Source organism: Parasteatoda tepidariorum, chromosome 7, assembly GCF_982258835.1.
Source record: "Parasteatoda tepidariorum strain Cologne lab strain chromosome 7, Ptep-v5.0, whole genome shotgun sequence".
NCBI classification, from domain to species: Eukaryota; Metazoa; Arthropoda; class Arachnida; order Araneae; family Theridiidae; genus Parasteatoda; species Parasteatoda tepidariorum.
In genome coordinates, this window is record NC_141761.1 from 45,654,872 (window position 1) to 45,677,047 (window position 22,176).

General features: G+C 29.1%; 1 protein-coding gene across 1 annotated transcript in view; it reads left to right on the forward strand.

Moving 5' to 3' along the window:
• Nucleotides 1–22,176, forward strand: part of LOC122270830 (uncharacterized) — a 247,085-nt gene that overhangs the window by 121,104 nt on the left and 103,805 nt on the right. The window contains exons 2-3 of the mRNA XM_087167781.1: nt 10,708–10,851; nt 16,605–16,834. Coding sequence (XP_087023907.1) covers nt 10,708–10,851; nt 16,605–16,834 — 374 coding nt within the window. The remainder of the gene's footprint in view (nt 1–10,707; nt 10,852–16,604; nt 16,835–22,176) is intronic.

Consider the following 22,176-nt stretch of genomic DNA (forward strand, 5'->3'; position numbering starts at 1 on the left):
GAATTCATATTTGAGACACTGTCTTTTCTTCTTATAATGACGATTCTTCAACTTTTTTCTAAAAAGTTTATTTAAAAATCCCTTCGTTGTTTCAATTACGAACCAATATTGAACTGTCTTTTGAAGCGCAAAAAGAAGAAAAACTCATTAAACTGTATCCTATAATTACTCTTTGAGATTTCTTTCTGTTGCATGAAAAATTTATTTCTTTTAACGAAAAATTATCAATAGTTCCTTTGAAACAGTAAAACAATATATAGACATACTCTGGTATTTGTCTTTATTGGAAACAAAAAGTTTTTCGGTAGAATCTATTATGAAGGATTTAATTTGCGTTGAACTCTTTAGCGCAAACAGGGAAATAAATTTTTTTTTCTTGCTTTTCAAACAAGCTTTACTTAGAGTTAAATTGAGTCTTAATTGAAAATAAATCAACTCTGATAAAAAAAAAAGTATTCATCATTAATTATTTCGGTTAATGCAGGTAAGAATTACAAGTTGCAACTGAAAATTGTAGTGACTAATTTTTATTTTATACCATTTGTAACAGTGATTTTTTCAATGATTATTTTGCTATATATATAAAAATGTCCTAACTGACACTGCGTGATGACATTATGAAATATTTTTTAATATCATTTAATGTTGAATTTAAATTAACTATTTAATATGTTCCTTTGGCATCTTTAAATAACTTTCAACAGCTTTTTTTTAAAATATCCTAAGTCTTTTTACCCTAATTCCATCACATACGTAACTCATTTGACATATTCTATTAAATTAAGGTACCCGACTACCTTTTTAAGCCGATTTTAACAAAAATATAATTTTTCTAATTTTGTTTTCGAAGTAAAATCAAAATATGGGCCTTGTTTTTTCAAAAGTCGGTTGAGTTTGCTTCTACCTCGAAAAGAACAGAATGATATTTAAAAAAAAAAACACTTCTATGATAGCTATTAAATTAATTACTGTGTCTCGTTTGACATTTTTCTCAAAACTAATTTTTCGACTATTTCAATTCATTCTCAATGCAATATTTTACAATAATTTTGTTCGAATTGAATTTTGTTTGCTTGAAATTTTACATGAGTCTTTCATATACATAAATCTAAAGAATAGACTACGGACTAGAGGATTAAACTATTATTTTATATTTAACAGCTAAAATAAAAATACTTAATCATAATCTTTTTTTTTGCCAAATAACTGTTTATATTTGTTGTGAAATGCCTAAATATTAAGATTTTGCCTAATTTAATATTTTATCGCTAAAATAACAATACTTAATCACAATCTCTTTTTTCGCTAAATAACTGTTTATATTTGTTGTGAAATATCTAAATATTAAGATTATGCCTAATTTAATATTTTATCGCTAAAATAACAATACTTAATCACAATCTCTTTTTTCGCTAAATAACTGTTTATATTTGTTGTGAAATATCTAAATATTAAGATTATGCCTAATTTAATATTTTATCGCTAAAATAACAATACTTAATCACAATTTTTTTTTGCCAAATAACTGTTTATATTTGTTGTGAAATATCTAAATATTAAGATTATGCCTAATTTAATATTTTATCACTAGAATAACAATACTTAATCACAATCTTTTTTTTTGTATAATATATATATATATATATATATATATATATATATATTATACAAAATATATACAGAGAGAGAGAGAGGTAGATTGACAGATAGATATATAATTAATGCTGTTTTTAAATAAAACATTCACAAAACAAAATAATTATTGCTGATTTGAATACGGCAGTTAAACATTTTATTAATTTATCTTCATGTTATATAATTTATATGCTTTTTTTGTTGTTACTCATTTTCCCCAAAACTTTTGGTATCTGGAAAAAATCCAACAGTATTTGTATAAGTAAATATTTTTTTTATCCAAAAAATATTCCTCTTCAAAGCAAACATAGTTTTTTTATTAGTCGGCTTGTATCTTGCAAATATTGTTTGATCAACTGAGAAATTATTTGAAAAAAAGTTCTTACTTTAATTCTAATAAAGATATGACAAATATTGACCGAAGACATTATGGATTATTTAAATTAAAAATCATTGGTCAAATGAACCTCAAAAAACATTTATAGAATTAATATTATGTCTTATAAAATAAATATCTTATAAGCAATTCTTTTGGATGACGCCCGGTGGCTGAGCGGTAGCGCTTCGCGCTGTCGTGCCACAGGTCCCTGGTTCGATCCTCGGGACGGGCAAGGTTGACTCAGCCTTTCATCCCTTCAGTGGGTCGATAAATGAGTACCAAGCATGCTTGGGAACTAAACACTGGGGGTTCCGCGTTCGGCTGACCACCTGACCGGAACATCTGCTCCTGCACCCCAGAGCCCAAGGTCAAGAAAACTGAGATGGGCACAGTAGGCCTTGGCCCTCTATGGGCTGTCGCGCCACTGAGTTTAGTTTTTAATTCTTTTGGATAGTCTGTTTAATTTTTTTTAAATAATTTTTTTAATGAGCATTAGCTATGCTGTACAAAACACATTAGTCTTATTCCTTTAACGTAGCTTGGATTAAACTAAAATTGCATAAAATCAAAATTTCATGATTACACAAAAATAATCCAAAGAATCCTAGTGTCTCTAAAATTTTTATTACAATTTTATTAATTTTCTTTCGCATCTGTAACGATTACATCTTGCACTCAAAATTTTAGTACTTTTCCATATACAGTGTGAAAAATTTGGGATCAAATAATTACAGTATAAAGTGTCAGTATATCATCCATAAAATCCATTTTTACTGTAAAATATTAAACCATAATTTTTACAGTAATATTACCTAGAGTGATTCACTGATTTTACGGTAATTGTTACTGTAAAAATTGCGGTATATCAGATTTTTGTTGTTCCGGTTATTACAATTTTATAAATGATTTTGCTGTAAAAGAAGTACCGGTAACCAGAGTGCCGGTTCTTCTTACCGTAATTTGATACGGAATGTTTTACAGTGTAGCTAATTTTTCTTCTATATTTTATAACGGGCGTTGAACAGCTGACCCAATTCTGAGTTTATGATTATCAATGCTCACCTCCATTGCCTTGAAATATTTTGAACCCAACCCAGAGGAAAAGAGATTACTCGAATCGAACATTGGGACAAACTAGCATCCATAGTTGACTTTTTGATGGAATTAACCCGCATTTGCGTTACATGGAAAGGATCAACACGAAAACCAGCCACCTTTGACCTGGTGACTAGGGGATTCTAACTCATAATCCGTCTAACACGAGATGTTTTACGTCAGCACTGTAGTCGGTGCGAGCCAGGAGCAGAATTCCTTAATTCGTATCAACCAGTCGTCGCTTAGATTCAAACCTGGGTCATCTGCACCTTATTGGAAGCCGAACACTAAATTCTCTGAGCCACTGCTGCTCAGTGTAGCCAAAATGCTTAAATTTTAACTGAAGGTTTGTATTTAGTGACATTGTAAGATTTTCTTTCCCATTAAAAGCAGGCATTACATATTACGAAACCAAATTTGTCAAGAATAGAACTCCCACTACATTAAGACTAAACAAAGCTTGCAAAGTTTGATTGGAGCTCAGTGCTCACTATCGTTATCTGGCCGGAAGAACCAGATATCATTCAGATATTAAAGCAAAACACGCCTGGTCGGTAGGGTGCTGGACCCATGTCCGAGAGTTCGTGGGTTCAAACCCCGCCGGCCGAAGACTCCCTGTGTAGTAAAGTGTCTAATCTGTCTTGTCGCGAAAGTCCTCCATGTTCCCATAACAAATCAATACCTCTGGGGGTACAGGATTGGAGATCGATCGTTCTCTGATTCAGGTCAAAATTACGATCTGTGGATGAATGAATGGATGTATGAATAGGTCCGTCCTATAAACGGGTGTGACGTATAGTGCGGCAGCAGTCGAATTCTTGGCCATAGATGGCGCCATTGATAAACAAGGACAATCGCACTCCTTCTGCCTAAACAGGCATACGTCAACAACAACAAAGCAAGACACAATTCATTGTCAGACAATAAATTTCTAACCATTTTAATATTAGCTTTATGAGTACTCAAACTTAAACAACTGCTTTTTGTTCCATATTACAAGTTCAAAACATTTACCGGGCAGGTGGCCGAGCGATCAGCGTGCCTGACTCTGAAGACTTAAGGGGTAAATGGTTACTAGACACTACAGTATGAATATATCACAATATATTTGTCAAACTGAATTTATCCAAGAGCCTTTCGATAATAAGTGTTTTATTTTCAACTGGTGCTCTGTGCCTAAATAACAATTCAAATTACAATTGCTTCCTGACTGGTGCAAGAGAAAGCTTGTTGTCATTTTATTGCCAAAGATAATTTATAATTTAAAGATATTGTCTAATTATAGATTACTCTTTGACGATCTAGATTACCCAAATTTGAACATAAACTTTGTGTCTGATACAAATGCAAGATTAAAATTGTTTCCTAAATGACAGAAGCATAAGTTTTCGTCATTGAATCACCAAACAATAAAAATTTCTGACTTTCCCTTAAATTGATGATAACTTTATACTATCAGATAGTTACCTTAAAAGAAGGGAAAAATAAAAGGAAATAAAAGCTTTAAAAGATACAATTTTCAAGTGAACTAAAGGAGTAAAGTGTTCTGTTTTTACAGAACGAAATGGCACCTGCAAGAGACATGTCTTACATAATAATTTTCAACCGTCGCGTCATTCGAAATTGATGCGACTTACATTTTTTGTTTTTAGTCAAACAAAAATAGATTTTTTTTCTCTTTCTTAGTTTTTCTGAAAAACGCAGTTTAAGAACTTTTTATTTTATGTTACGTTAATAAAAAAAAACAAGTAAAATAATTGAAAAATCAAAATTTCTGCAACTGAAGAAAAGTAAATGTACAGTTAATAAAGAAGAATAGCAGACATCAGAATTCCAAATGAAAAAATACTTTATCAAAACATGCTAATTAATTTTTGAATACGGTTATTTAAAATATGAAACGGTACATATAACACTTTGAACAGTTATACTTTTTAGACGTATTTGGATTTTTTACCTTCAAAAGTGGCTGAAACCTGAAAGCTATACTTTTAATTGTTCAGCAAGTTTTTTTAATTCTTTGAAACCCATTGCGTGAACTAAAAACTTCTTACGCCAAAAATATAAGACTTAGTTACTCAAAGATATTCCTACTTAAATTATTATTTTAGCTATTATTTATCATTTTTTACATCTAAATTAAAACATAGCTAAATTATTTCGATATATAAGGCATGATAATTATAACGGAATTTTGTTGGAGACTATGATTATTACTGAATTGTTCATATTTTCTATTCTAGAGTGATGAAAAGAAACTTAAGTATTCAACTAGAACTAAATTAATGAAGAGTCTGATTAGATTAATAATAAAAGGTCTCCATAACCTATCTTTCCATAATCTATATTGCACAATGCAGAAATGACTGAAAATATCTAATTATCAAAAAAAATTTTTTTTTCATAATCCATAATTTTAATACTGCAACATTTGCGTTGAAATATACTAAAATTAATCAAAATGTGTTGCACTAAAACATGAAATATTTTTTACAATTAATATTACACTTAAAGTTTTGTTATTAGAAAGGGAAAATAGGTGCTTTAATTCAATATAACCATACGAAATATGATACAAGAAAGCGAAAGTGCAAATATATATATATATATATATATATATATATATATATATATATATATATATATATATATATATATATATATATATATATATATATATATATATATATATATATATAAAGCGTTTTTTGCAACTTTTCTTAGATATAACTTTGCATGTTATCATATGAGAATAATCTTATTTGAAATAAAAATGATACTAAATAAATATTTAAATTGTATCATTTGTAATCTATTATATATATTTTTCTTTTCCTTCCTCAAATTATTATGATTAATATTTTTTCCATAAAGAAATGTCTTATCATAGTGTATCACAAACAGCTTAGTATTCCCTCAATGTGAAATTGAAATTTTATACAAAGCATTTTCAGTTCCCGTTCTTTCAAATAAGCGTTCGCATTTTGTGCTGATAATAGTGAAAATAGTTGTAACTCGCATTCTCGAAATATATTGAAAAATGGACGCTTTGTGACTGGAATAAAAGAGAAAATGTTTGGGCCATTGTCCACAGCCCTTTTCAGTAATGCGGACCCATTATCGACCACCTTTTGAAAAGATGTGATTGCACACACAACATGGATAACCGTATTTCACTTTGTCCACAAAGTACCATCAACTAAGAGAAAAAGAGCTTTATTTTTGCTCCTTTTCAATAAATACCATAAAGAATGCATTTTTTCTTTACTTTATCTACAAAAGTATTTTATATTTGCAATAGATAGTAAAAGAGGCATAAATTTTTTCATGAAACGTGAATTATTGGATTTTCTGATGTCAGGACGTACAAAATGATTTTTAAAAAATTAAATACTTAACAAATAATTAAAAAAATAAAAAAATATACTGTTATAAAATGTTATTTTTAATATTATTTTGAATAAAAATACATTTTAACATATACTTTTCTTATTGATAACTCTAAATTCCTTTATTACAGTGATTCCCAATAAATGTAACATAGAACTCTTAGATTCCACACAGAGATTCCGGGAGTTATGAGTTTTTTAATCAAGATATATTTATATATATATATATATATATATATATATATATATATATATATATATATATATATATATATATATATATATATATATATATATATATATATATATATATATATATATATATATTCAGTTAATAATCCATTACACGAAAATATTTAATATCTCGATTGTGTGGTTTAATCGATTAATATTTTAATTTTTTTTATGATTTAGTTGTTGATAGAGTATTGAATTATTTCACAATTTGATTAAGCTAACAGCATAATTCACATCTGCTTAAAAATTGCTCAACAAATTGATAAATATAAAAGTAGTATGTTATAGTTAAATAAACAATACCAAGAAACTGAAATGGTAAGGTATTACTTGACTAAAAATTTCATTCAAAAATTTAAAAATATACAAATTGGCAAAAACAGTCCATTTGTTTCAAGTGCTTAAAAACTGGCGCCCATCTATCCAGACGTGAATGAAGAAACAAAGGTGATTTTAAATATAAGACATAAAGTTGCCGACAGAAAATTTTTTAAAAAAATTAGAAACAAAACCAGAAAAATCACAGTGGCGTTGGGAGGAAAAATATTAAAAACATAGCAAGAAGCAGAACAGAAAAAGGGAATTAGCATTCATCCTTTTTCTTTCTCGGCCACTGTGATTTCTCTATTTTTTTTCTCTGCTTTTTCCCCACTTTTTTTGTTGTTGCAATTTTGCGTTTTATATTTCAAATGTCTTTTGTCTCTTCTCAATCACGTCTGGCAAGTCTTGAGAATGGGCGCATATTTTTGAGCGCTTCAAACATTTCGACTTACGTGTTTCCAATTTGTGTATTTTTGAGGCGAAGTTTTTAATCCGGTAATAGTATGCTATAAATATATAAAAATTGTTACAGTATTTCTATCTAAATAAATAACTATTACTAACTGAAAAATATCTATTACAATAACATACGGAAACTAAACAATAAAATTTCCTATTTAAACATACCATGTTTTAATTAATAACTTTTATTTTAAAGCATATTTTTAAATCTTGCATTCCTATTGCTAAACCAAAACAATGTATTTTTTCATTTAGTTAAAACTTTTAGTTAAAAAACACTCCTTGTGTATTTTTCTAATGAAAAATGTTTTGTTAAAAATATTTTTTCTTCCTTTTAATTTATATTTTTGGATTATTTTAAAAAGTAACACTTTAAACAAAAAAATCTAAAGTTCATTTCATCGCATTTAAAACTAACAGCTTTGTTATTACAAAAGCGTTGAGATGTTTATGCTGATATTTTTGATAAATTTACAAGCTTTTTTTCTGATTTTGTTCCCCCTCATTAAATTAAACTTTATGCTCGCATTTTTTTAAAGAGCCTTTTTACGCCAAAGATATGTTTATTTGTTATTCTTTTATGCTCTAGCTAAATATTCTTTCTTTCGCTACATTTTGTGATCAAGATTTTTATGTATAAAATACCATGATCATTAATATTGTTTATACTTTCTTTTCACGAAATAGAAAGAAAGAACTTGGTTTTTCCAACCAACCACCGTTTTATTTTCTCGAAATACGTTTAAAATAAAAGGGAAAAAAATGTTGTATTTGTTTCTATAACTGTTCTAAAAAATGCTCTACGCTTTTATTTCCTGACATGAATGATCAATTATATTTTGAAACAATTATGTGCTTGTTTAGGTCTGATAATATACAAGGCATTATTTATATTTGTACAAATTATAAGCTTCTCAGATATTAAAATTTATGTTAATGCATGAATTTCTACTGATCATTCACTATCATTTGTATTAAATATGTAAATATAGAATTAAAAAAACTGATACAACTATAGACAACAACTTATTTTCTGTTTTCAGTACAGGTTCAACACAGTTCTAATAAAATTCCCATACTGCATGGTAATAAAAAATAATTATGTTTAATAAAACCAAATTATACCATATTTATACTACTCATTTAATAATTTTTCTATTCATAAGGTAACGGTTCACCCGAAATTCTAATTTTTCAAAATTATATTTCTTATTATCTCACATTTAGTGAAAAATGCAACGCTGAAAAGTAAATTTTACCAATTGTATGGTTTTTATGCTATGCGCTATGGTATCATGATAAAATTACCAACCTTTAACATATATTATAAAACAGCATTTATTGTTAGTTTTGCCAAAATCATTACCAAAGCGTTTCGGTAAAAATTACCGATTTTCTTAAATGTTCTTATACAGCCGAGAACACTATATGTGTTAGTATAGTTTACCATATACTATACTTTTTTTCTCTCTGTATGAAGATTAATCAACAGTTTCGACTTATGTTAAAATCAAAAATATACTATTGAATTGAATAATTATAAATTGGCTTGAACGTATATTCTTCAAAAATTTTTGATTAATTTATACTAAGAACAGTCCAATCACAAAGAATATCAAAATTATTAATATTGAATAATTTTACATTCTCAGTCTATTTTCTTTATAGCAATATCAAAATCACCATAATTCATATTTCCGTCTATATATCTTTTGTCCTTTTTTTTTTGTAACTAAGAAATGCAATATAGACTTTCCAAATATCTTTTTTCCCGGAAAATTTTCAAAAGTCTCTTTCCTTTTTTGTTAACTTAACAAAAGTTTTTCAATCATCGAATATAAACATTTATTTTATGAGAAATTACCGTAAGGCATTTCTTAGCAAAGCTTAGCTTAGCTTAGTTTACTTTTCAAAAATATTCAACAACATCGAAATTAATTTTTTTTTATTATGATGTAAGTATAAGTATGTCTGAGTGCAGCTTTAGCGCTAAATGAAATATGCATAATGAATTTAAAATTATACTGTATGGTCTAGTAAACAAATAAAAGAAAATTAAATTTGCTTTTACTCAAAGTTAAATTATAATTTTTTCACACAGTACTTACGTAAATAATTGCTCTAGATTAATATATTTGCAATTTTTTGTTTACCATTTTGTTGCCTAAAAACAATTAAATATGAGTACTTTTAATGAAAATTTGTTTATTGTTTTCACTTTTCAATATTAGTTAAATAAACTATAATTATTTTGGAGTCAACATTTATATCTATTTGATGCTGAATTATTTCAAACTAAAGAGAAAATTTTAACTAAATTTATTTTAGACATATATTTGCAACCCTCTTATAATTAAGACTCAAACTGAATATAATTAACACATTACACTAGAGACGTGTTTTGTACTCACAGCAAACATTTTCCAGATACTAAACATATGAATGGTTGTCTGAGGAACTGAATGATACCATTTGTATACCTAATGCAATTTAAATAAATGAGTTTAAATGTAAGCCATTGCTTATTGTGTTTGCGAAGTTTACACACTGTAAGGATGTTGTTTGTTCAGATTAAGCTATACTTTCAATGCGTTTTTACCTTGTTAAGTAATGCAAACATAATTCCTTAGAGCTTTTTTTATTTTAAGTCTTAAGTAATGTTTTTTTAAAATAAATCATATTTAAAAAATAAGCTTTTTCTTAAGCAAAACTGATTTGTAGCGATAGTTTTTAAATTACAAAAATTTAGAAGCAAATTTTACTTATTTTATTCCGGAACTATGCATTTATTAAAGTAATTAAGTTCAGGAGTTTCGAGTTACAAAGCTCTTTGGTAAAGATTTTGAAAATTTAACACTAAAATATGGTTTTATAATGCGTGATAAAATTTTGTAAACGTATTAAAATTTGGTAATTTTATCATGATACCTTAAAGCATGGCATTAAAAACTGAACTGAATGTCCAACTGAATGTGTGTTAATAAGCATTAAAATTTTGAAAACCAGAATTTCGGGAAAACCGTTTCCATATGAAAGGAAAATTTAATAAATGAATGGTTTAAATACCGTATATTTTGTTTTATAAGCTAATTTTCTATTTATTTCTTTTCAATACTATGCAGTACGATAATTTTGCCCCATTTTATTCCTCGCGCAAATTTTTAAAATTTTTACATTTTTCTTTTGTAGGTTTGAGCCCTTGGACAGATTGGAGTCCATGCAGTGGATCTTGTGGAGGAGGAATCCAACAGAGAAGACGGCAATGTGAAGAAAGCATTAAATGTTCGAATGAAGAAGGACAACAACGAACATGCAATATGTTTCCCTGTCAAGGTAAGAATAAGATTTCGCCTCCTTAACCCCTTCCTTCTCGCTCCCGTGAAAATGACGGGGAGAGATTTCGCCCTCTATTTCTCGCTTCCATGAAATTTCCGGGCTGGAATGTTCAGTAGTAACGCACCAATAATAATAAAACTAATTCATTTCTTTTGCCTGGAAAACATTTCATTTCTCATTTTCCTCACCAGATGGCAGTACCAGGATATTTTTAAGGTAATTGTAGATAGTTAGTTTATTATAAACTAGATGTCAGCACTAATTAAGTACGTGTATTTGGTAAAACAGGCACTTTTATGACTGTTTTCTTGAAAAATAACCGATTGTTAAGGGGTTAAGGTATACTTGTTACTATTCCATTTTTCTCCGCCGTTTGCAAATAAATTGCTAATATCCTATCCAGTTTTGGCTTTAAAGTCATTTTTAGGTCTGTGAACTAAACTAAATTTAAGTCATTTAAAGACCCTATCCGTATTAGAAATCACTGGAGAATTTATCACATATTTTACCTGGACGACTTTGACTTCATAGAACAGCAGAGATGTGATTTTAGACGAACTTTAGACTAAAAGAATACGATATGTATGACTGTTATCAAGAATGAGATAAATCTACTACCAAACATTATTGGAATCTTGGGTATAAATACAATTTTGATAGTACCAAAAATTTACCAGGACGACTTTGGCTTCTGAGAACAGCATAGAGGTGATTTTAGACGAACTTTAGATTACAGGAATACGATATATATGACTTTTATCAAGAATGAGATAAATCTACTACGAGACATTATTGGAATTTTGGGTATAATACAATCTTGATATTGCCAAAATTCTTCCGACTTCTGTCATATTAACTCATCTTAATGCCATGAAATCTTGTTTCATCCATATAAATGCCGTTTTTTTAGTTAACGACATGTTTTTTTTCACAACCTCTCCGTGGCACGAATAAATGTATTTTACTCGTAAAATGTTTTTGCCCTGATTTGCCTCTGTCACCCACTGCGATTTTCCGATTTGTTTTTTTCTTCTTCAAGCTTGGCAACCGTATTTTTTGCCTTCAATTTTCATTTTTCGTTGGTAATTTAACAGTTTATCTTACAAACCACTTTTGGTTTACCTTATTCCTGTCTAGCGAGTCGGGAAGCTGAGCACCAATTTTTGAGCGCGTGAAAAATTCCGTCTTTTATTATTATCTTCGTTATATTTGAAGCAAAAAATATCATCGAGTTTAGCATCATAATTATCATAAATTTTATTATTCAACATCTCTAGACGTCTTCTTTTTATTACGAATAAAGGTCGTCTTTTAAAACGAAAAAAAAGTAGTCATTGAAATGCCATTTAAGTGTTTTATTTCGTATTTTTATATACTTCGTTATTACGGACATCAACGGAAAAACAGTTCAATAAATACGGAAGTAATGGTTGCTCTATTAATGTTTTTGAGAAATGATTTGCTTATTAAGGAAACCTATCATCTTTCCTATATAATCAAGGATAAATGTATAAAATGATTTCTAAATTTCTGAAGAAAAAAAAAGGTTTCAAAAACGGTCCCTATGGTAGAAAATACGTGTCTTTTTTCTCCTTAATTTTGCGAGGTAGTTTCGTTAATTGCTAACTAACCTTAAAGTCGAAACGTAAAGTTTTGTCCCGTTTTTCTTCAGAAGCTTAAGAAGCCACCTTCCATATCGGCATAGGAATTGAAATGTTCTCTCTCACTGAAAAAAAATTTAAAAAAGAAAAAATTAAAAAAAAATTTTCATATGAGAATTGCTGAAGGCCTCAGAGATTGGGGCAAATTATTCGAATAAAATATAAATTGATTTAAATAATTTTTTATTTGAATTCATATATTAATTCATATATAATGAATTTTTTTATTTGAATTCTAAATATAATTGATCATCTGCTGTAACACTGTTACTATGCTTTATAATTCGGCTAAAAATTTATTTACAACTGTTAGAATATAAAGTTTTAGTTATTACAAGTATTTTTGAACATACAAGCAAAAAGAGCCTCAATGGCTTAAGGACTGAATTGTCATTTAGGGACTGAATTGTGGTTAAGGGACTGAATTGTCATTTAGGGACTGAATTGTCATTTAGGGACTGAATTGTGGTTAAGGGACTGAATTGTCATTTAGGGACTGAATTGTCATTTAGGGACTGAATTGTGGTTAAGGGACTGAATTGTCATTTAGGGACTGAATTGTCATTTAGGGACTGAATTGTCATTTAGGGACTGAATTGTCATTTGGAAGAACTGTGATCCAATCCACCCATTACTGACCACATTGCTACCATTATGGTCTCGGAATTGTGGATCCTTAACCGCTATGAACCTCTGTACCACAACGGGTTGTTGCGGTAATGCTTTTATGCAGCCGAAAAATAAATTATGAAATAGAGATTTAATTTTAAAAATTGTCCGTAAACTGACGGATTTATAATATTTATACTGCACTAATTTTAATATTTTTTATGCATATAATTTAAACTCGTGTAATATAGTAACATAAAACAGAAAGAATACACTTTCTCATAATTGAGGTAAAAATATTAATCAGTTTTGTAAGAAGATTGAAATTATTTTTTAAAAGGTATTTTTCATATACCATATATTCCAAAATGTCCAGTTGAGAAAATTAGGAGTTTTATTTTATTTTCCTTAATGATTTTCGTTCGTAAAACTTTTATCAATATCACTTTAATATACATAGCTGATATATTAGACATATGGTTTTGACTAAGCTTTTTAAATTTTATGCATATCTTTTTTATTTTGTAATTATATTCTCAAAATTGAAAATCTTTTGTCGTATAATTAAAACTCTGGAGGCAGTTTGAAGCATTTGTGTACTTTGTCGTTCTAAGCATCCGAAACTTTTAATTATACACTTAAAGCACTTTAAATAACTACCTAATTAAAGGAAAATAATTTTTTACTCCCGGCATTCAAAATAATTTTTTTAATTAAATTGAAAAGTGAAGAGTTAGCCATTATTTAAGGAAGTTACGTTTCCTTTTAATATATGGAAATACTTTTAAAGTGCAGTCTCTTTGAATACAAAATTGTTTAACGAGCACAATTATGCTGAAATATTTGAAACGTTTGTCTAACACTAAATATCCGAGCTTTGTCAAACATAAAAAAACTGAAACACCTAGTAATAATAGTTTCAATTTACTATAGTGAATTTTTAATAACTGCATACATTGGCTCATTTTATCTTATAATTTAAACAGATAAGTGATTACAACAAATATTAGAAACAAAAATTACCATTGCACAAAGATCATTCGTTTTATTTTATAAAGATAACATGAAGATAAACATAAAGAAAGAAATATAGTAATGTTCAATTTGTTGTTCAAATTATAAATTACACAAAATCATAATTCTGCAAAAAAAAACGAAAAAAAAAATGGAAATTACTCCCTTGGAAATATCTATGGAAATGAAAATAATTCTACGTTTTATTTATGTTATTGTAATTAAAACCATATACATAAGAACTTTCCTGAAAAAGATCTGAAGGTAAGTAATCTTTCGGAAACAGTCAATTCGAATGTGTTTTAATCAGTTCCTAAAATATTTTAATTTAAACTTTTATTAATCTATAGCAAGCAATAATTATTGGCTGATATGATGATGGTTTAGGTTTCAATAAAGCGAAAAAAATAAATTTTTAATTATTTCTTTCTAATTATTTATTTCCAACAATATTGCTTTACTTGCTCTTAATTTTGCTTTCGTAGCAATTTAAATTAATGATCAATGCACCACTTTTAGCTCTCCAGCAAAAAAGTAATAAAATTCTTTTCCCTATCACATTTTAATTAAAATTCTTGATCCAGATTCACATTGCTGAAAAAGTCTTAAACGAAAGTTTAATACATAAAAAACAATAAATAAATAAAGCTTCGTATTTAAGTAAATAACTTACGAAGTTTACCTGTTTGCCAAGATAAAAAAATTTTGATAACTACTATTTTTGGCTGCTCTCTGCATTCTTTTTAATGGAAGAAAGGAAGATAAAAGTTATTTATCACTTTTAATAAAGATTATTTTTTCACCAAAGTTTTGAAATTGTTTTCCCCTTAATGGATTTTAGTTATGTACCAATTAACACCCTAGCTAAATTGGAATATATTAATTCATCCATGCCTGATTAAATTTACCTCTATTGAAACCGAACCTTTGAATTAACAAAAAGAAATAATGATGAAAAATTTCTTTTTTGACCGTGTTTGTAAGAATTAATTTAAAAGTTGAGGTTAGAATTTGAAATCGACTTTGTGATTTCGTGCAAAGTTTTAAATAGGCATTATACTCTGTAAAGACGGCCCTTAATAAGTATTTCTACATTCCTTATCAAAAATTAAAACAAAAAATTCCTGCATTGGGATCGGAAATTATTATTTAACCGAAAAATCATGAAAAATTTTATCAAAATCTGTCGAATTATAGTTGAGAGTACGGTTGTAAAGAACACCAAATCAGGTTTAATTGGAGGTTGATACTTAGAGGCGTTTCTAATAATTGTCTTTCATCTCTTCTTACTGCAAATAATCCTGCTATTTTGCATTTAACTCTAGCCTTTCTGTACAGTGATTTGTTAGATTGCAAAAGTGCTTGTGTTCCTTTATTGTTTAAATGTTAATTTTTTACCCCAAATGTTCAATTCATTTTCGAGAAGAATTCTAAAAATACTTAATTATGAGCTGTCTTTACGTAAAATTCTGTATAGAAAGTGAACATTTCTTGATAAAAAAATTCTGTCTATAGAAAAAAAAAGGAACTGAAAATTCAGCTTTAAGTTTTGCATTCTCAGAAGCTTGACGAAATAAAACCGCAGCTGTTGTAAAAGTGCAGTATTTAAAAATGGATATCATTTAATTATTTTTAAAGAAATTGTATTGAACATGCATACACCAAAGAGCCATTACATTATGACCATCCTGTTAATAATATGTAGGACCACCTTTAGCCCTCAAAACTGCTAGCACCCGCAGTGGCATTGATTCCACAAGGTGCTGATAGGTAGTCGAAGGTATCTGGTACCAAGCGCTCACCAACTGGTCCTGCAATTCCCTCACATTGCGTGGAGGTAGCGTGGCAGCACGAATTTGGTTTTCCAAGTAGGACTACAAATGCTCTATTGGATTAAGGTCAGGTGAATTTGAGGGCCAAGGTATGACTTGAAAGTCACTGGAACGTTCCTCGAACCAATCCATGACGATTCAACCCTTATGACATGGTGCATTATCCTGTTGGTAAACACCATCCCCCGCAGGAAAAACTGTTGCCATGAATGGGTAAACCTGGTCTGCAACTATGTTCAAGTAGCTTACAGACGTCAGGGATTGTTCTATGAGGATTATGGGTCCTAATGTGCCCCATGAAAACATTGTTCCTGGGCGAGAAACCATAAAAATCTGGGCGAGCCCATTGTTATAGATGGAGGGTGGTCATAATGTAATGGCTCTTCGGTATATTTATTCAATTGTTTTAATTAAAATATAACATGCGTGAAAAATAACTTATTTAACTATCCTATTAACGTTAAGTGTTATTATGCGTTAGAGTTGAAAATATATATTTATCCTCCCCCATGCATATTGGAAAGAAATGGTACTTTTATGCACCTACGAAAAAAAAAAGAAATTTAAACTTAAATAACAATTTTAAGTAGGCAATAATTGCACTGCAAAATGATAATACCCAATTACTTTGCAGGCATTTTAAACGTCTTAGAAGCTGCCGGTGTCCATAGATCCAGTCTTCATCCTACCGGACGTCCAGCTGCTTATAAACTCCTGCCAACTGGTTCCTGGAGATCTCTGGAAGAAGAAATTACTTTTCCAAGAACATTTCCATGGGAGTTCTCTCTTCTTCTCACAGTCAGAGTGAAATCTTCGTCCAGTGGTGGATTTCTCCTGCGAGTTCTACATTCGGGTTCACTTCAGGTACCCATATTAAATTATATAATGGTGTTAGCTTCGAGTTAATTTTCTGTTAAAGAGACTCGCACTTAATGGTATACTTCAGTGTTCCCCAACCTTTCTATCACCACGGACCTGTCAACGTTTGATAATTTACCGCGGCCCGCTGGGGGAAGGGCGGTTAAATGTATTTAAACATATCTTCAAAATAAAATACAGTTACACCAAAAAATAAATATAAAGTGATTTAACATTTTAACTTTTACTAGAACGTTAAATCAATGACAACCCTGAGCTTGTTTCTTTGATAGTGTTCCATCTGTGGGTAATCGGAGACAATGATACATTACAAACATTAAAAAATTTATGTCACTACCTATGGGGAGCCCCTTTTTTTAAATAAATAAAATTTTAATGGAACACAGATATTTTTATTTGGGGTATAAACTTAGGAATTTAAATTCATTTTCAATGAAATGGGCGGCCCGGTACCATTCGATCCACGGACCGGAGGTTTGGGAACACTGGTATACACTATTAGAAATTTCTCGTAAGAAATAGTTAAATAACAATTTTTTTTAATTGTTACTCTTCAATATTCAAACAAAACGCTCAAATAACCATGAATAATACGGTAAGCAAACTGTTAACTGTGAGAAAAACCGTTTATTAACTGCTTTCACCTAATACGGTTAAACAGACAGAATTTTAACTCACCAACTAAGCTCACCTGATGAAGCCACTTAGATCCCTGCAACTACGCATGTTTTATAGTCGGGGGGAGTCATGACTGACATGTGGTGTCATGTCAGTTATGAGGTAATTCTGGACCTAATGACTGACATATGAATGGGGGTTAGAGTCCCACACAGAGTCTCGGACATATGAATGGGGGTTAGAGTTCCATATAGAGACTCGGATGTATGAATGGGGTTTAGAGTCCCACATAGAGTCTCAGACATATGAATGGGGGTTAGAGTATAGAGACTCGGATGCATGAATGGGGGTTAGAGTCCCACACAGAGTCTCGGACATATGAATGGGGGTTAGAGTTCCATATAGAGACTCGGATGTATGAATGGGGTTTAGAGTCCCACATAGAGTCTCAGACATATGAATGGGGGTTAGAGTATAGAGACTCGGATGCATGAATGGGGGTTAGAGTCCCACACAGAGTCTCGGACATATGAATGGGGGTTAGAGTTCCATATAGAGACTCGGATGTATGAATGGGGTTTAGAGTCCCACATAGAGTCTCAGACATATGAATGGGGGTTAGAGTATAGAGACTCGGATGCATGAATGGGGGTTAGAGTCCCACACAGAGTCTCGGACATATGAATGGGGGTTAGAGTTCCATATAGAGACTCGGATGTATGAATGGGGTTTAGAGTCCCACATAGAGTCTCAGACATATGAATGGGGGTTAGAGTATAGAGACTCGGATGCATGAATGGGGGTTAGAGTCCCACACAGAGTCTCGGACATATGAATGGGGGTTAGAGTTCCATATAGAGACTCGGATGTATGAATGGGGTTTAGAGTCCCACATAGAGTCTCAGACATATGAATGGGGGTTAGAGTATAGAGACTCGGATGCATGAATGGGGGTTAGAGTCCCACACAGAGTCTCGGACATATGAATGGGGGTTAGAGTTCCATATAGAGACTCGGATGTATGAATGGGGTTTAGAGTCCCACATAGAGTCTCGGACATATGAATGGGGGTTAGAGTATAGAGACTCGGATGCATGAATGGGGTTTAGAGTCCCACACAGAGTCTCGGACATATGAATGGGGGTTAGAGTTCCATATAGAGACTCGGATGTATGAATGGGGTTTAGAGTCCCACATAGAGTCTCGGACATATGAATGGGGGTTAGAGTCCCACATAGATTCTCGGACATATGAATTGGGGTTAGAGTCCTAGTGTTGACACCACAGTATTTCCTCTAAGACACTGCTAAGTAAAAGACACTGCTAAGTAAAAGACACTGCTTACTAGACACTGCTAAGTAAAAGTATATCGGATTAATCAAAATTAATTTCGTTAATGTGTATGAATTTTTAAGCTTTCTGTATTACTTATACTAAAAAAATCAAACCTGCAAAAAATTAATTACTGGCGAAATTAAAGCAATTAAAAGCACAGAAAAATATTTCAATTTAAACATTCAATTAATATTTAAAGATAATTTTTTTTCAAAATATTTGGAAATCATAAAAATAATGAATCATTCTTTTTACAGAATAAATCCATGAAAAACAATTTCGTTAAATGATAAATTTTTTAGGTTTTTATTGTAGCAAAAAAGTGTCAAAAGAATGCTAAGTTTCATTTTTCACTTTTAATACAAGAGGTATCATTACACAGGCATCGAATAATCAATCTAAAGATAATGATTTAAATACATTTTTTACCCATAAAAAATAAGCTTCTTTTACACATTTTTTGGTTTGAACTTAATTTTTCTTTATTTTCTGAAAAATACATTTAAAATATTGCACTCTTAAATTCTTGAAAAAAAGTAAATGAAATTTAGAAAATGGACGTGAAAAATATCATTAATATTTTTTAAAAAAAAAACAGTCATAAATTCAGAAACTTTAAAATCTTTTTAAACTACTCCTTCGCTTAATAAAAATAAAATGCATATATAATATTAAATTCTAATCAACTTTAATCTCAAAATAACTTTATATTTTTAATGAACAACTTAAAAAAAGGCAAGAAAAAAAAGGATTTATCTATAAATTAATGTTTTAAAATTCAGTTTCTTTTTTCATCAGTTATTTTTACTGTCAATAACGTATACAGTTTTTCAAAAAAAGTTCAGAATTTTAAAATTTTTTATTGATAATAAGTATATTTTTATTTCATTGGAATTGTATACAATTTATCTGAGATAAGAAATTACAGTTTATTTCGAACATTTTTTTGCGATATTCAAGATTAAAATAAAATTCTTTTCAACTTCTTTAAATGTTAATTCTGTTGGTGATTTAGTTGAGCATGAAATGAATGTGCGTTATATACCTTTTAAATCCAATTACTCATGAATTAAACATTAATATGTGAGCCTAATACCTTCATGCGACGTTTAAAATAAATTCAAAACTTCGAAAGTTTCACCTTTAAGTGTGAAATATGATTTGAAATGAACACGAGTTTTAACATGTTGGTGGTTAGTTTTAAATTCAGTTTGAAAAATTGTTGCAGTTAATACGAGCACATACGTTTTTATGTAATTTAAATTTTTTGGCTGTTGGAAGGAATACTTTTTAGAGCATTATTCAATATCACACATTTTTTAATAGATTGATAAACCATTATTAGTATTAAGTAACTATCATAAATTCTCCTTAAATTGTTATTATTTAGAGCATATTTAAATTGTTATATGTTATGTTTTTTAGTGTCATGGCTTTACAAATTTTTTCTAACTTTGCTTTTAAGCCGAAGCAAAATAAATCATTACAATAATGTGATACCGTGAATGGTCGAAATTAAGAGAATGTCGACTTTCTCCGATGAATGTCAACAATCATATAGTCACTTTGGTGAATGTCTGAAATATTTGTTATATCCGATTTTATATTAATTTATTCGTTGATATTATTATATTTATTCGATATTTTAATATCTGTTGAGGCCAATTGGTGAATTAGAAATTAAGCGAAACCCTAGTGTTCGGAGTACTGGCTAAATGTTTAACGGGCAATGGCACTTAACTTTTAAAAAAAACTTCAATGTAGGGTACACAGGGCAGTGGCACTGGATCTTAATAAAACATTGATGTAAGGCATACCGGGCAAATGTATACCAAGCAGAGACCTAGTATAGATTTCGGATATTTACCAAAGCGACTATGTAATTGTCAACATTCACCAAAGAAAGTTAACAACCACCGATTTCGGTCATTCACAGTAACATATACTTAAGTTAAATATAAGGTTATATTATTTTAAAGATTGTATTATCTATATTTGTATTATATATAATCTTCATCTCAATAATTTTTCTTCTTATTTTTTCATCAATCTTTATTATATTATTTTCCATGTTTTCTCTATATTTTTAACTTATTTTATGAGTTCTATATACTTGCTGCTAATGAGCAGTAAATAAAACTTATTATTAATAGTGTGAGGAGCACTCAAAAAATTTTTTTATAAAAATAACAGCAAATAAAAAAGATCACAAAAAGTAAAAATAGCATGTAAAAACAGAAAATAAAATAAAAAAAACATTTAAAAGGGACTATAAAGCGAGTAGCAAAATCAGATCAACTTACAAGGACAGAAAATATTTCAAGAATGATTTAAAAATGTTTTCGCAGAAAGATTGCCAGATTACAAAATATGAAAACAAAAGATGAAAACAAAAGCGCAAATTGAGTGTAACAAGAGGGTTTTAAAGTGTCGTTCTTACTGCACTGCTGAAGTGATTTGTTATTCTGAGCTTTGATTTGTTAGTTACCAAGGATGGGCCCGAAATGGATGTGCGCAAGGTAATATTATACTGGATAATTTTAAAAATTGATCATAAATAGTTTTAAAAGATAGATGTTTATTTAAGAAAAAATATAAAAAAGAAAAACATAAATTTCCTGTTTTGCAAATAATTTTAGTCGCGGATTTGCACAATATGGATTAGCACATAGAAAAATTATTAAAATTATCAAAGAAAAAAATTTTTAATTGATAATTTTAACACGGATATGCCCGAAATGGATTTGCACATGGAAAAATTAACAAAGAAAAACCGTTTAGTAGATAATTTATATATATATATATATATATATATATATATATATATATATATATATATATATATATATATATATATATATATATATATATATATATATTACAAGTTATAATTCCTTTTTTAATATTTTCTATTTTCTATGCCTAAATACCATGCGATGGAATTGTAAACATTTGTATCTCTTTGTATCCTTTTAATTTTCGTAAATAATTATCGGACAATAATAAATTTTGATTTAAAATGTTTAATTTAGTAATTTTTGTATCTGATAAACATTATTTTTCGTTTTAAATAAATATTTCAATTTTCCTATAAATACACATTATTTCATTCAAATTAAACTGCATTAAATTCGTTAAAATAGATATTTATAATAATTATTTTAAATTGTTTAATTTTATTACCTTTTCATAGTTTACTCTACATCGTCTAAGTTTTGCAATAAAAAAAATAGATAACTTGATAAGATTTGAATATAAAAGAAAAATTTTCTGAAGATATTAAAAAAATTTATAAAAATTTGCTATAGTATGTACCCATCTGAATGAAACTCAGTGACTTCATTAAGTGGACCAAGTTGTAATAGATTAAACTC